Genomic DNA, 16,238 nt, shown 5'->3' on the forward strand with positions numbered 1-16,238 from the left:
GCCTCCTAGGGAGGTTGTGAAGATCCAACGAGAGAACACACGGTGGATCCACAGAGCAGTGCCCACTCCCGATGCCTGTTCCATGCTTGGCATTTCTTTCTAACGGTTATCACTGCAGACCATACACAACCCTCGCGCATGGTGCCAAAATCCAAAGGACCTCAAAAATTAAAGGCTGTTTTCATAACTGGTTTGGTAGCCAAAGCTGACCTGGCCTGAACTCCCCACCTGCTGGGAGCCACCGTGAGATTATGCATCGTTGTGATCTTTTACTGTGAGGAATCGCACATGCCACAAGTGGTTGTGCAGGTGCCACCCGGAATCCTGGAGGTGTCAGTGTGTCATAATACGTGGTTCCCTCTGGAAGTTCTCAGCTCTGATTCTGAAGGTGTCCCCATAACCCTCCCGTTCTGCCCACTGCCTCTGGCCTCTTGGCTGGTTTCAAAAGCTCCTTTTTTTAAATGGAGTCTCGCTCTGTTGCCCAGGCTGGAATGCAGTGGCGCAGTCTCACCTCACTGCAACCTCCACCTCCCGGGTTCAAGCGATTCTCCTGCCTTAGCCTCCTGGCGTTACTGGCAAGCGCCACCACGCCTGGCTAATTTTTTTGGGGGGGGGCAGGGACAGAGTCTTACTCTACTGACAGGCTGGACTGCAGTGGCGCGACCTTGGCTCACTGTAACCTCCGCCTCCCAGATTCAAGCAATTCTCCTGCCTCAGCCTCCTGAGTAGCTGGGACTACAGGTGCCTGCCACCACGCCCGGCTAACTTTTGTATTTTTAGTAGAGACAGGGTTTCACCATGTCAGCCAGGATGGTCTCGATCTCTTTACCTCGTGATCCGCCCACCTTGGCCTCCCAAAGTGCTGGGATTACAGGCGTGAGCCACTGCGCCCGGCCATGCCGGGCTAATTTTTTTATTTTTATTTTTAGTAGAGACAGTGTTTCACCATGTTGGTAAGGCTGGTCTCGAACTCCTGACCTCATGATCCACCCGCCTCAGCTCCCAAAGTCCTGGGATTACAGGCGAGAGCCATAGCACCCGGCCCGAAGACTCTTTTTGGTGTAGCACAGCCCTGCCCTCCTAACGAAGGGCCTCCCAGCCTCTGAAAGAAGACTGAGGAACCAGCGTGGCAGGATGCTGAGCCCCACTCCTGCTGAGTCGAGAGCGGCAGACTGTTCTTGCTCCCTGAAGTCTGGGCCCCTGTCTCCTGCTCATGGCACCTCGCCCAGGGGAGCTGGACAGCATCAGCATAGACCCAGCATGCCCGCCTCTCATCTCTCTATGGTGGCCAGCTCACATGTGCCAGGACCCAGGCAGGATGGGTCAGACCAGCCGTGAGAAGTGGAGGCTGGCAGGAGCGAGAGCGGAGGGGAAGAAGGGGCATCCACAGCCACAGCCCTCTGCTGAGAACTGCTCCTGGCCAGGGGGCCTCCATCGCTGAAGGAACAGGCTCCTAGTCACGCCCAGGGGTGCTGGCGCAGCGGGGGACTCTCACTAGAACAGCCTGAGGACCCTGACACACTGCAGTCAACCAGGAACATTCTCCACAGCCTTGAGAAGAGCAGGGGAGCCCCTGCTCTCGGTGGGTCTGTCTCATTAAAAAGCCAAACAAAAAACCCTTTTGTTCACCTAGTGTCTTTAGGAAAAGTGGCAGGATGCCTGTCGGAAGGAAGACGCTGCTCACAGATAACAGCTGCTGTGCATGCTTGTCACGTGGCCTGTTGGAAATGTGCTTCCCTTCCCTGCCTAAAGCTGACTGGCCGTTGCGGCTCCTGTCACTCCCCTTTGCTTAGCAAATACGTTCGAGTCTCTACTGCGTTTTTCACCAAGTAAATTTGGGAAGGAAAAACAAAACCATACAGTATTTCCTCTAAAATGAGCCTTGGGTAGAGGGTCAGGTGACCCATCGTGAGTTTAATAACACCCTGGGATTTATTGGGGAGGCCAGGAAAGGAGTCAGCCCCTTCCAGCTGCCCAAGAAGAAGGAGGCCATGGCTCCCACTGGGAGAGTTTCGAGTTCGGAGCCTAGGGTCTGACCACCTTCCCACTCCTACCTGGCCCTGGGCTGGCTCCTCACTTCCCTGAGCCTCCATCGGCTTATCTGTAATGTGAGAGGATGAAGGAGGCTGTCTGTTCTTTCTAAAGCACTTGTACAGGGTTCGCCTCCCGCCCAGGCCTCTAGTGCGGTGGCTATTGTCATTCACAACACTGCCCACCTCCAGAAAGGCCCCGGAGGCAGGGAAGACAGCTTTGAGCTGTTTCTTTAGTTGGATTTACCAGTTACCAGCTGGGTCTCGTGGTTGACCTCCCGATGACAGAAATTCATTTGTAGCTAAGGCCTGAGTTCTCGCTCCCAAATTTCACCAGGGCATTTTACCAAGCTTTGAAATTTAAACCCAAACCAACTGCTTGACGTTCCTAAATCCCACACTGAACCCAGATATTCTGGAGATTAAACTATGAGTCAAACCAAAACTCCCTAATGAACCGCTTAAAATGCAAGGAAGCCCCTAAACGCTTTTGAAAGCAAAATGGAGCTGCAGAACATCCCGCAATGGGCTCGCTGCAAGCCCGTGGTGGGAGAGGCGGCATTACCTTGATGGACAGAGAGCCCATCTCTTTGTTCACCGACAGGTCGGCGGAGAGATTGGTGCCGTAGTCCATGCTCTCAGAGGTGCAGAGGCTGCTGCAGTCCGAGTCCCTCTTGGAAGGGCCTGGAGCTGCCTGGGCAGGGGGCTCCAGGCTGCCATTGGCCAGCTTCTCCCCACCCAAGGTCTCCAGGGCGCTGCTGTTGGGCCGGCTCTGGCTGGTCTTTTGAGATCTGTTGGCTGCTGGGCTGAGGTCCCCACCCTGCTCAGCAACCTGCTTCTCCTGGGCTACCTGAATTCTGGCATCCATTGACACAGGTCGGGACTTCCGCAGGGGCACAGGCACTGCTAGGCCGTTCTCATTCCCAGGGGCCACGACTGGGGCGCTGGTGGTTTGGGGGGATTCGTCCCCAGCGGGCTGGCTGCAGGGCTCATTCACACTGTCCTGAGACTGGCTGGGTGCCAGCGGGGTGGAAGATGGCTCCGTGAGAGGCTTGTCAGCATTGAGGCTTGGCGGACTCACCTCAGAGGAGTTCTGAGTATGGTTCTCCAGAGTCTAGGGAAAAAAAAAAAGATAGTCAAGGCCATGCTGCTGTATGTTCAAGGCAAGAGTCAGAGATGCAATGGAGAGAGTCAGACACCCTCAAGATGAAGTGGGCCAGGGCCAAGAAAGGAGAGCAGACATCTCCCGAGCCACGGTCTTCATCTCTCCCTACTGCCTAACCATAAAAAATTACTATTTATTTTGAGGCATAGCAATCTCCTCGCTATCTCTAATCTTAGCCGAATGTAATAGCTGTTATTCCTCCTAGGAGGCAGCTGTGGCCAGCTGGCCAGCTCATGGCCCAAAGGGAGGGGTCAGTGGCCACTCCATTCCAGCCAATTGTGATAATGTGGGAAAACGGCTCCCCTGTGCCCAAACCTTCCCAGTTTTTAAATCTTAATGTTTTAATTTTATTTATCTATTTTTTTGAGACAGGGTCTTGCTCTGTCACCCAGGCTGGAGTGTAGTGGAGCCATTTTGGCTCAATGCAACCTCTGCCTCCCAGGCTCCCACCTGGGAGTGGTCCTCCCACCTCAGCCTCCTGAGGAGCCTCCTGAGTAGCTGGGACTACAGGTGCATGCCACCACACCCAGCCAATATTTGCATTTTTTAGTAGAGACAGGGTTTCGATATGTCACCCAGGCTGGTCTCAAACTCCTGGACTCAAGTGATCTGCCTGCCTCGGTCTCCCAAAGTGCTGGGATTACAGGTGTGAGCCACCGCACCCAGCAAAACCTTCCGATTTTTAAAGACAAGTTTGAAATCTAGGTTTTTAATGGACATCTCTTAACTTTTAGGTGGCAACTAACTCATATTTTTTAAAAAGTCACATAAAGGCCAAGCCAAGCCTGTCTGGGGACTGGATTCAGCCCTTGTGGCCACTAAGTTTTCAGCTTCATTTTTGTGTTTTAGAGTCTTTGTTGGGTGGAAAGTACTGGAAATGTTGCTATGCTATGGTGAAACAGAACATCCTTCCTGTGTATAAAACATAAACGTCCAACTTGGTGAACAGAGTGAGTATCCATGTAGCCACTTTCCAGGTCAGGAGGGGACCACTGCTTTGCCCCAGAGGGCCATCCCCTGCCGCCCCGTCCTTCTCAGTGGCAATGCTCTCCCACCTCTTGACGTAGTCACTCTTCTGTGGTCTCTAAGTGCTACGGGTGAGCTGTGCCTGCTTCTAAACGTGGTATGAATGGATTTATACTATAAGCATTCCTTTGGGTCTTGCCAGCCACTGGTTTTTAACCTCAGCTATGGCAGCTGGTGGAAGCAACTCCAATCTACCTTCTGGTCAGCACCCACAGTGATGGCTCAAAAACTCAGATCTGATTCTGTCACCTCCAGAGTACCCAGTCCCTGCCTGAAAGCCTTCAGGGCTCCCACTACCCTCAGGACAAAGATCAGCCTCCTGCCGGTAGACAATGGGGCTGGGCGAGAGCGCTTCCTGCCTCCTCCTGGAGCCAGGCCCCACTGAGGTTCTCCTACTCCACATACACCCCTGGCCCTGTCATCTATCGGCTCAGCCAGCCACTTCACTGCATCGATCTCAGTTTTCCTGTCTGTAAAACGGAGCTTGGTTACCCTGTATCAGAGCTGTAGAGTGCCCGGCAGCCACCAGGGGCTCCATGCATGGCTGGGGTGGTTGTGATGATTCTGCTTGCCCCGCCCCTCAGGCCTTTCCTTCTTCACCCTGGTGAGGGTCTGCGCCAGCCTCAGGCTTCACCCAGGACTGAATTAAATCTGAGAGAGCCGGAGTGCCATCCACAGCACAAAGATGTGGGCCAGCTCCATCCCGTGATGGGTAAGTCCAGCCCTTGCTTCTCTAGGTACAGGGAGCCATCGGGACGGCCACCCTATCCCTGGGAAGAGGCCTCCCCCAGCAGCAAGACCAGGGACTACAGAGCAACAGCTCGGGCCAGAATCCAGCCCACAGACATGTTTTCCTTGGCTCAGAGGGTTTTTAGAAATTTAAATCAGCTTTAATTTCAATCTAAATCCAGCAAGCACTGAAGCTGCAAAAGTGTTCCAAATGTGCCCAGACATGGGTTCCCTTGGCACCGAGCACAGCTAGAGGGGGGCCAGGGTGCTGCCTGTGGCCATATGCAGCCTCACGTATTTATCCCAAAGTGAGCTAAAAACAGTCTCATTTGGGATGTGAGCCGTGACGGGAACAAAGGATGGGAAGCCATGAATCAGTTACCAACTCTTAAAAATTGGAAGATTTCATGTGAAAATCTAGATCCCTGGTATCTCCTGAAAACTCACAGGATCAGGATCCGGCCAACACCCTCTGCCGCCAACCCCCCGCCCCCGGCCCACAGGCCAACTTACGTTACCTGCAGCATGGGCGTCTGCAACCTCTGAGCTGGGAAGAAATTGCCTGAGCCAGAGTCCCGGCTTTCCCTGCCCCTCCCACACCAGCAGGGCCAGCTGAGATCCCATCCTCCCAGCCCCCGCTAAGCCCCACTCTCCCCGGCCTTACGGAGGTGGCATCCACGGGGTCCTCCTCTTCCCCCTCATCCCGGCCGTCTTCAATCTCTTCCATCACCTCGGCCTTGGCCTCGGCCACCAGCTCCCGCAGAGCCTTGTTACTGGTGATGCTGCTGACAAAGGGATGCTGAGGGGACAAAATGTACCTAGATTAGAACCACTCTGGGGTCAGGGTGGGGTGGAAGAGGCTGGGGGAGCTTACCCCCCAGGGCAGAAAAGGCCAGCCTCATTCCTGAGCAAAATGTACACATGAACTTGGAGACCCAGAGACAGCCTGGAAAGTCCCAAGTGTGTCGGAAAAAGGGCAGATCCCAGCTCTGTTTCTCAGTGGCTATGTGACCTTGAGCATGTCACTTAACCTCTCTGAGCCACAGGCTCCTCATCTCTCAAGTGGACACGATAACAAGGAACCCACAGGGAGGTCATGCGGATTAAATGAGATCATGCACTTGAAAATGCTTAGCCCAAAGTAGGAGCTCAAGCCGTGTTTGCAGGGAGGGTGTCTATTTTCCTTTTTAAATGGTTTTAATATATAGTTTTACAAAATATGCTACATACATTTTGTTGAGGAATAACATTCCTACAGCAAAGTTCACAGGTTGTAAACCTCAATGACTTTTTTTTTTTTTGAGACAGAGTTTCACTCTTGTTGCCCAGGCTGGAGTGCAGTGGTGCAATCTCGGCTCACTGCAAACTCCATCGACCAGGTTCAAGGGATTCTCCTGCCTCAGCCTCCCAAGTAGCTGGGATTACAGGCATGCACCACCATGCCAGGCCAATTTTTTGTATATTCAGTAGAGGTGGGGTTTCACCATGTTGGCCAGGCTGGTCTCAAACTCCTGACCTTAAGTGATCCACCCACCTCAGCCTCCCAAAGTGCTGGGATTACAGGCGTGAGCCACCATGCCCAGCCTCAATGACTTTTTACATATATATGCACCCAGCGTAACTGCCACCCAGCTCAAGATACAGAACATTTCCATCACTGGGGAAGGCTCCCGTCTCCCTTGGCAGGCAACCCCACTCCCACGCCGCCAGCCTCGGGAGCCTGCTCCTCAGCTTCCTAGAATCAGAGCATCGTGTGTGCAGTCTTTCGCGTTGGCTTCCTTTACTCGGCGTCATGACTGTGAGATTCACCTACATTGTCATCTATTTTGGTAAACTGTTCCTGTTTTATTTCTGTGCAGGGTCTCACTGTACGAATATGGCAGTTTGTTTATTCATCCTACTGCTGCCGGACATCTGGGCTGTTTCCCATTTTTGGCAACTATGAATAAAGCTGCTAGAGACATTCTCGTATTATGTCTTTGGGTGGACATATGTGTTTGGTTTTAAGAAAGGAAATACAAGATCTTGAGGCAGAGTGGTGTATGTTCTATTCTAGGTTTTTAGAGAAATGTCAGAGTCTTTAAAAGTGAATGTTCTTTTACGGACCTTGCAAAACGCCAAAGCAAAAGGTCTTAGCGATATTAAGTCAGTGTGAGGTATCGTGGGTGAAGGCACCCGGGTGTAGCCAGGGATGTGGGATTCCTCAACCCACCATGCTCACCCAGGGCCACTGGGAAAGGAGTGATGGGGTGGGGTGGGGGCATGATGAAGCTAGAATTTGCTCATTTACAATTTACAGGAAGGCTCTCAAGAAATTCACTGTTTTTACTCTCAGAAAATTTATCCGGGGAGGAAGTGTCAACAAGATTGCTGGGGAAGTATTTAAATGACTAAAAAACAAATTTCTAGCACCTGGAAAGCACATTCAGAAAGATATGTTCATCACAAATCATTCTTATCTGTTTGTTCATTTAAAACAGTTCAATTGGCCGGGCGCGGGGACTCAAATGATAAACCAGAGACTTCCAGATCTTGTATAGCTGAGGCTGGTGGAGACCAAAGTCTGCAGGCAGAGGGGCCTCATTCAAAGTCGAATTCAAGGGACATGAAGGGGTTCCCCAGGGAAAGATCTGGGCACAGAGAATTCCAGGCAGAGGGAGCAGCTGGTACAAAGAAGGCCCAGAGACTGGACTGAGCTTGGCGGCAGGAGCCACAAGACAGGCGGGATGGTGGGACACAGGACGCAGAGGAATGATGGGGCGTGTATACAGGTGAACCACAGAGACTGTCCTCACAAGCCACCAGCAGGCTGCAGTGCAGCAGTGATACTACCACCCTTTAAAGATGTCATTCTGGCGGCTGCTCTGTACTTTTAAGAGTTCTTGAGTGGGGCATTAAGGGTTTACTAATCATGGGAGGCAGAGTAGCATAGAAGTTAAGAGTGCTGGCTATAGACGCTAGAACCAAGGCACCTGGTAAAATCCAGCCTCCGCCAACTGGGGCAAGTCACTTAACCTTGAGTCTCAGTTTGCTCAACTATATACTAGGAGCAGCTGTTATAAGCATTATGGTAAATGCTCAGATATGGCAGCCATCATCATCACCATCATCTTCCTTCACCACCATCACCACTACCATCACTACCATCATCACCACCATCATCCCCATCACCATCACCATCACCCCCATCACCACTATCATCACCATCACCATGACCATTACCATCACCACCATCACCCCCATCAGCAGCAGGAGCACCAGCACAATCAGAAAAGCCTGTTATGGCTGGGTGCGGTGGCTCACACCTGTAATCCCAGCACTTCGGGAGGCCAAGGCGGTGGATCACCTGAGGTCAGGAGTTCAAGATCAGCCTGGTCAACATGGTGAAACCCAGTCTCTACGAAAAATAACAAAAATTAGCCGGGCGTGGCGGCACATGCCTATAATCCCAGCTACTTAGGAGGCTGAGGCAGAAGAATTGCTTGAACCCAGGAGGCAGAGGTTACAGTGAACCAAGATCATGCCACTGCACTTCAGCCCAGGTGACAGAGGGAGACTGTCTCAAAAACAACAAAAAAAGAAAAGCCTGGTTTGCATTCCTAGTCACTCCTATTCCCTCCCAAATGCCCCCAGAGTACAGCTCTTTGGAACCAAAGGTGAGAACCAAGATCTCAAAGGTTCCTAAGCTCCACATTGCACAATCTAATACAAGTGAACTTGAGCGAAATGCCACGGGACACTTCACCGCAGTGGCTGAAGCAGATGCGGCAGAAATAAACAAATGCATTCACGGGCTTCTGGAAACACCAGCTTTTCATCGGGGCACCCCAGGTATTGATCAAATCAGTGGCTTTTCAGCACGGCCAGGAACTCCGCTTTCTTGAGGCAGAACCATCTGCTCCACTGCCTTCCCCGACCACCCCAGCGTCCTTAGGAGGAAGGGGGGCATGGGGAAGAAAGCCTGTGATAGGCAGGTGAGCAGGGCAGTTCTGCGGGCACCAGAGCAAGCAAGGCTGGCACACAGGGCCACCAGTCCTGTGGCTAATTAGGTCCAAACACTGTTTTACAGACTGCTCTGGGACACAAAACACAGACCACCTCCGACACTCCATCAGCTCCGCCTCCAGAGATGTGTTTAAAGGCCCATTAAAGAGAGAACGCCCTGGCTATGCTGCAAGGGAGAATGCTAGCCTGCACCAGGTAGGCTGGTCTGGGCACACGTTTCCCCAGTGGAAGGCTAGATGACAGAGGAACTTGACCACCCAGTCCTCCAGTAAGAGGCACTGGCTGGCTGTTCAGTGCCATCTTTGCTGAAAAAGGCCAAAACAGGTGGCGTCACACAGCTCACCAACCAGCACCTGCCCTCTAGCCAGGGCCTCCCCTGCCATCTAAACAGACATTCTTTCCAAGAACTGGAGCCTACTTTTCCTCTATGTGCTTAGAAACCGTCAGCCAGAGGGGTCCTATACTCCAAGATGGGCTTTAAAAAACGCTCAATAGGCCGGGCATGGTGGCTCACACCAGCACTTTGGGGGGCCAAGGTGGGCGGATCACTTGAGGTCAGGAGTTCGAGACCACCCTGGCCAACATGGCGAAACCCCATCTCTACTAAAAATACAAAAATTAGCCAGGCGTGGTGGCGGGCGCCTGTAATCCCAGCTACTCGGGAGGCTGAAGCAGGAGAATCGCTTGAACCCAAGAGGCGGAGACTGCAGTGAACCGAGATCAGGCCACTGCACTCCAGTCTGGCAACACAGCGAGACTCCATTTAAAAAAAATTAAAAAAATAAAAACACCTAATAATGCTCACAGTTTCCAGGCACTGGCATCTCTTTGAATCCTCTCTCCCTCTCTTCTGGTCTCCCTCTCTCCCTCTCGCTCTTTCATTCATTCGGAGAGGCAGCTTGCCAGAGAGGTCAAGAGCACAGACTCTTGAACCCGAGGACCAGGTTCAGAACCCAGCTCTGTGGCTTACAGGCTATGTGACCTTGTGTAGGCTACTTCACCGCTGTGTGCCTCAGTTTTACCATCGGCTCAATGGAGAACTGAACAGCACCTACTTCAGAGCGTTGGTATGAGGATTAAATTAGGTGACATTTGCTAAGTACTTAGAGTAGTACCTGGCATGGAGGTACTACCACCATCATCACCTTCACCACCATCACCACTACCATCACCACCATCATCACCATCACTGTCATCACCACCATCGTCCCCATCACCATCACCATCTCTGGAGAAAGGGTTATGTAACCATTTGTTAGGTAAAAATAAGTCAATTTTGGCCAGGCGTGGTGGCTCACACGTGTAATCCCAACACTTTGGGAGGCCGAGGCAGGCAGATCTCCTCAGGTCAGGAGTTTGAGACCAGCCTGGCCAACATGGCGAAGCCCCATCTCTACTAAAAACACAAAAATTACCCAGGCGTGGTGGCGCATGCCTGCAATCCCAACTACTTGGGAGGCTGAGACAGGAGAATCACTTGAACCCAGGGGGTGGAGGTTGCAGTGAGCTGAGATACCTCCACTGAACTTCAGCCTGGAGACACAGTGAGACTCCGTCTCCAAAAAAAAAAAAAAAAGTCAATTTATTTAGCAAATATTTGCTGAGGGCTCTCTACATACCAGGCACCGTTCCTGGGACCTATCGGTGAACGAAACAAAGATGCTGACCTCGGAGCGCTGACATGCTAAGCAAGGAGTTTGACAACAAACCTAATAAGCGAGTAACATCCTGAGTGCCATGGGCCATGGAAGAAGGAAGAAGTAGGGCAGGGAAAGAGGACCGGGAATGTGGGGAGTGTAGTGGGTTCACAATTTCATGTGGGTGGTTGGGGGAGGCCTCAGCACAAGGCTGACATTAGAGCAATGACTTGAAGAGGAGAGTGAGTCACAGAGGGATCCGGAGGAAGGCCATTCCGGGCAGCACGGACAGCCAGTGCCAAGGCCCTGAGGCAGGAACATGCCTGCTGTGTTTGGAGCACAGCAAGGGGGCTGGGCAGGCTGGAGCAGAGTGAGGCTGGAGTGTGGGAGCGAGAGAGGCGAGGGGGTCAGAAGGGTGGGCGGGCGGATCACACAGCACTCTAACGGCCCTGAGACTCTGGGTTTTCCCTAGAGTGAAATGGCAGCCACTGGGGAGCTTCGGCCAGGGCAGGACATGAGCTGGCCTCTGTTGAGAAGGTTCCCTCTGGCTGCTGTGCTCAGCCCAGACCCAACGGAGAGGGCAGGGGACCAGCGTGGAGGCAGCAGCTCGAGTGAGAGGTGGTGGCAGCCCAGGTAGTGGCTGCAGTGGAAGGGCGGGAAATGGTTGAAGTCTAGACATGTGCTGAGGGCAGGGACAACGGGATTTCCTGATAGGTGGGCTAGGAGTGTGGAGGAAAGAGAAGCAAGGGTGCCTGCATGGTTTGGGGCCTGAGCCACTGGAAGGGTGGAGCTGCCATCGGCTAAGATGGGAAAGCCAGTGGTGGAGCACGTCGGCAAAAAGATCCAAGTGCTCAGAGTTCGTGTGAGATGCCCGCTGGACATCTGGGGAGTAAACAGCTGGACGCGGGCCGAGGCTGGGAGTGCTGCACGCTGGGCACGTGGAGATGGAGGGAGGGCCCTGTGCACTCTCATGCTAACAAGATGGGCCAAAGTGGGGCGAGCAAAGGCAACGGAGAAGGAGAGGCTGATGACCAAGGGTGTGTGGAGGTCTGGAGGTCGAGTGCCGACAGGAGGAGGAGGAGATCGACTGGGCTGGTGCCGTTGATGGGTCCAGTGAGACAAACACCGAGGCTGACCCATGGCACAGAAATCTCTGATGACCTTGACAAGAGCAGCTGTGACAGAGTGGACGGGTTTAAGAGCAAATTCAGCCAGTATCTACTCAGCATCTCGTATGTGACAGCTGTGTTGTTAACAATGTTCCATACAAAATCTCATTCACTCACCCAATTCTGTGCAGCCAGCACTCTCTACATCTTACAGGTGAGGAAACTGAGGCACAGAGTGAGAACCATGCAGATGCTGGGGCGGGGAGGGGGGTGGTGTGTCTGATTTCAGAGCCTGGTTACTACCCACAACTGGGTCCGGGCCCACAGAATGTCTGCAGGAGTCAATGAATGAATCACAAACCAGTGGGGGCGTGAATCACCCCGCCCAGGGCGGACACAGGGGGACGCGAGGGCCTGGCGCTTCTTGGAGCAGGCAGGCACCCTGAAGGCTGACAGCACTGGAGTAGGGGCCTGGGAAGCCAAGAGCCGGGCCCACCTCTGTCACTCAAAGCCAAGCGGCCTTGGGCCGGTCACCTCCCTGCTCTGATCCTGGTGCCCTCCCCTGAGGGGGTAACACCATGCCCACCCTCTCTCACTGGAGAGGAAAAGGCGCGTGGGTGAAGCAGCAGCAGCGCAGCAGGCATGAAACGCGCTTTATTCATCTCCAGAGATCGTCCCTGTGTTCCGCAACCCTTTCTGTTGGACGGCAAGAATCCCCTGGCAGGACATTTTTCCAAGTACGGAGCGGAAATTCCTGGCTGAGGCTGCAGCTCCGGAGCTGCCATGCGGGGATGGGGGACAGCTGGTCTCTCCGTGGAATGTCCTGGAAGCCGGATGCATCAGGGCAGGAGGTGCCTCTTACAGGAAACAATTGGCCCCAAGCAGCTTGGACAGTGACAACAGCCCCACTCAATCCCACCCACTTCAGGGGGCCCCAGCCCACTCCCCACAATACCCAGAAAATGAGGCCTTTGGGCACTCCAGAAATTTGCTTTCAAACACATTATAGAAATGTAAAAGGAACAGCTGTGACCCCCCACCCCCGGCAGTAGACAGACCCCATTTTGCATTCTGGTTCCTTTCATTTTTTAAAAAATAAATACATCGGTCCTATGCATCAAGCGTTCCTTGAGCACTGTGCTTGAGAGTTAGGCTAAGCGCTTCATAGCACCTCTTCATTTAATCCTCACAACCACCCAGTAAGGGCACTGCTGCCCTTCACTCCCATTTCAGACTGACAAGCGAGTCACAGAGAGGTTCAGCCGTTCGCCCAGGGGCTCACAGCCAGTAAGTGGCAGAGCTGGGATTCGAACCCTGGACTTTCCTGCCGCAGCTCACACTCATAGTAACTAAGCTGCTACCCCAGAAGGACACATAGTGGCTCAGAATGCCGACCACAGGCCCCGTGCACGGCACACAGGAGGAAGCTGGGAAAAGCTGGGTGAATATAAAGACTCAAGTGCCTGGTGTGGCCCCTTCCTCCCCTTCCTGCCACCTCACCTCTAAGACTGTCATGCTGGGGGTAGAGCCGGAGCAGACAGAGCAGTGAAAGGGCAGACCTGTTGCATCACCCAGACCCATTCCTCCCTCTTCCATCAGTGGCAGTGACATGTGGATAGTGGTCGGCAGATTTGCAGACGGCTGGGCAAGTGCTGTGCGCAGCCTTCAGAACACTGCTGTGAACACACCGACCTCACCCAGCTGCCAGCCATGACACCCTAACAGGAGGCCCAGGCAAAGGGTGGCTCACAGCTCCCTCCAACAGTTCAAAAAGCTTCCAGGGAACCATCATCCACCTGCCCACTCTAATACTGCCAACTAATGAGATGCTCAGAGTCTCCTGATCCTGCACACAGCAGCCAGAAGGCAGAAGGACCCTTGTAAATGGAGGTCGGATACTGTGTCTCCCCGAATGCACAGATAAAGCCCAAGACCTGGCTCTGGCTTGCAAGGCCCTGCAGGACCCTGTGTGTAGAAAATAGCACCGCGAGCTTCAGAAAGGGCCGCTAACAAGGTTGAATCCTCAGCTGGTCTCTGCAGACTAGGCGAGGGCTCCCACCATTAACTGGTAAGAGTGGCCCGCTCTGCCTAAACTGTTCTGCAAACAATATGGCTTAGGTTGAATACCTGTTTTCCTTCTAGAGTCTGGAACTTTGGTCTGTGCCAGGCAGGGCGTGCCTATGTGACCACTACCCAGTAAAAGTCCTAAGGGGCTTCCCTGGTGGACAGCACAGAGAATTAAGCTGTTCTGGTGACTGTACTGGGAGAGGGCCCTGGAAGCTTGCACCTGGCTCCCGAGACCTTTTCACACGCGCCTCCTCCTTGGGCTGAGTTCTCGCTGTGCTTTTGCTGTCCTAAGTCTCCGGAGGGAGAGAATATGCTGAGGCCAGGTGTTCTCCTAGGGAACCACTGAGCCTTGGGGCGGACGCCCCAGGGCCTCTCCGCTCTCATCTCCCCTTCTCTCCCCTCCCCTCCCCTGGCCTCTGTGCTCCTGCTCCCCCACCTCCCCCCCCCACCCCCTGGCTCTTCCCAGCATGTGCGGAACATGCTGCAGTCCCAGGCCTTTGCCTCCTCTCTCTCTGGGCCACTGGCCTCACTCCTTCCCTTCCTGTGGGCATCTGCTCACCCGGAGAGCCCTTCCTTATCCTCTCTTACAAGACAACAGCCGTTCCCAGGCGCCCCACCCCGCACTGTGGACCTCCTTCCGTGGCACTGACCACCCTCTGCCATGCGCACATACTTGCTTATTTGCCGCCTGTCTCCCCACTGGAGCACACGCTCCATGAGGACAGGTTCTGGGTGGCTTCGTTCCCCAAGGCACTCCCAACACAGAGCTGGCATTCAGGAGGTGCCTGGGGAATACCGGCTGAGGGACGCACAGCTGTCCATGCTGTCCCCTGGGCGGGGTGAGAACACGCCCAGCATCCAGGTCACTGGTGAGTTCATTGGGCTCCGCCCTTCAGAGAGCGGAGTGGGAGGGGCATCCACTCACCTCCAGCAGCTGCGCCGCGCTGGGCCGCGTTTCTGGGTTCTTATCCAGCGCTATCTTCAGGAAGTCACGGAACTCTACAGACCTGGGAGGACAAGCATCAGAGATAAGCACGGAGGAGGCCAGAGCAGAGAGAAGTCCCCCACGTCACAGACTCCACTGTCCCAATCACCCCCTCAAACGACAGAGGGAACTTTCACAAGCTAGAACAGCAAAAGGGCCTACACGACGCCCTTTTCATCATGGACATCCCTGTCCAGATGGGGACCCAGAAATCAGAGGGGAGCAGGGACTTGCCCAGGCCGCGCAGTGAGGAGACTCAGCAGGTCCGGGATTTGAACCCACGCCCCCGATGTCCCGCCCAGGGTTGTGCCATGTGGCTCCTACGCCTCAGCTGGGGCTCCTATTCTCCCAGTGGGAGCTGGCTTATTTGGGTGACTTGGTTTGTGCTGGTGAAGATCTCATGTCAAGAGCACAGAGGGGGCTCGGTAGCTCACGCCTGTAATCCCAGCACTTTGGGAGGCCAAGGCAGACGGATCCCTTTAAGGCCAGGAATTCAAGACCAGCCTGGGCAACATAGGAGACCTTGTCTCTACAGAAAATTAGCCAGGCATAGTGGTGGGTGCCTGTAGTCCCAGCTACAAGGGAGGCTGAGATGCAAGGATCTCTGGAGCCTAGGAGGTCGAGGTTGCAGTGAGCTATGACTGCACCACTGTACTCCAGTCTGAGCAAAAGAGTGAGGCCCTATCTCAAAAAAAAAAAAAAAAGGAACACAAAGGGAAAAAGAGGCACGAAGGGCCCGGGGGGACTCAGAAAGGCCGGAAGACCCCCAGGCCCCAGTCTCCTCTTGCGGCTAGCAGCACCAGGAGAACCCTACCGCTGCACCTCCCCAGCCCCGCCCACCACATATCCCAGCCCTAACCGGCGCAGGCACCCCGGCAGGTGGCCCTGCCCCTGCTCCTCACCACTTAGAGGGCGTGAGCAGCGTGGGAGGGTCCGACTTGGCGATCTTTAGCAGGACCCGCATGGGGTTGAGCTCGTGGTGTGGCGGCTCGATCTGGGCCATCTCAATCAGCGTGATGCCCAGGGACCAGATGTCGGCTTTGTAGTCGTACGGTGTGTCCTTCATGGTCTCACACATGACCACCTCGGGGGCCATCCTGAACCAACCAAGGGACAACATAGGGCTAAGAATCTGGCCTCCACAGGTGCTTCTTGGACATTCAGGGTCAAGGGCCACCACGAGCCACTGTCGGGGGTTGGCAGCACTCCCGAATCATGATCTGCATGACTTTGCATCCCACTGTCTTCCTTAGGACGCTCTTCCACAGAAAAACGCCTCCACGCGGCTCCCCGCCACGTCCTGCTGCAGTTCCGATGCCTACCACGAGATGGCAGCAGAAACCCGGAACACAGAGTCCTGGGGAGGGGTCGGGTGGGGGTGGAGGGAAGGTGCGGAGCAAAAAACCAGGGCGTGGAGGTGGGTGGGCGAGAAGACAACAGCACAGAGAGAAGGAGAAACAGGTATAAAAGGGGGGAGAGAGAGAG

At 54.1% G+C, this 16,238-nt stretch overlaps 1 protein-coding gene across 1 annotated transcript in view; it reads right to left on the reverse strand.

Moving 5' to 3' along the window:
• Positions 1-16,238, reverse strand: part of STK10 (serine/threonine kinase 10) — a 151,023-nt gene that overhangs the window by 46,186 nt on the left and 88,599 nt on the right. Inside the window, exons 6-9 of the mRNA XM_028849917.2 lie at positions 15,656-15,850; positions 14,694-14,775; positions 5,615-5,749; positions 2,596-3,144 (exon numbers count right to left, since the gene is read on the reverse strand). Of these exons, the coding sequence (XP_028705750.2) occupies positions 2,596-3,144; positions 5,615-5,749; positions 14,694-14,775; positions 15,656-15,850 (961 nt within the window). The remainder of the gene's footprint in view (positions 1-2,595; positions 3,145-5,614; positions 5,750-14,693; positions 14,776-15,655; positions 15,851-16,238) is intronic.

The sequence above is a fragment of the Macaca mulatta genome, chromosome 6, assembly GCF_049350105.2.
Source record: "Macaca mulatta isolate MMU2019108-1 chromosome 6, T2T-MMU8v2.0, whole genome shotgun sequence".
Classification (NCBI taxonomy): Eukaryota; Metazoa; Chordata; class Mammalia; order Primates; family Cercopithecidae; genus Macaca; species Macaca mulatta.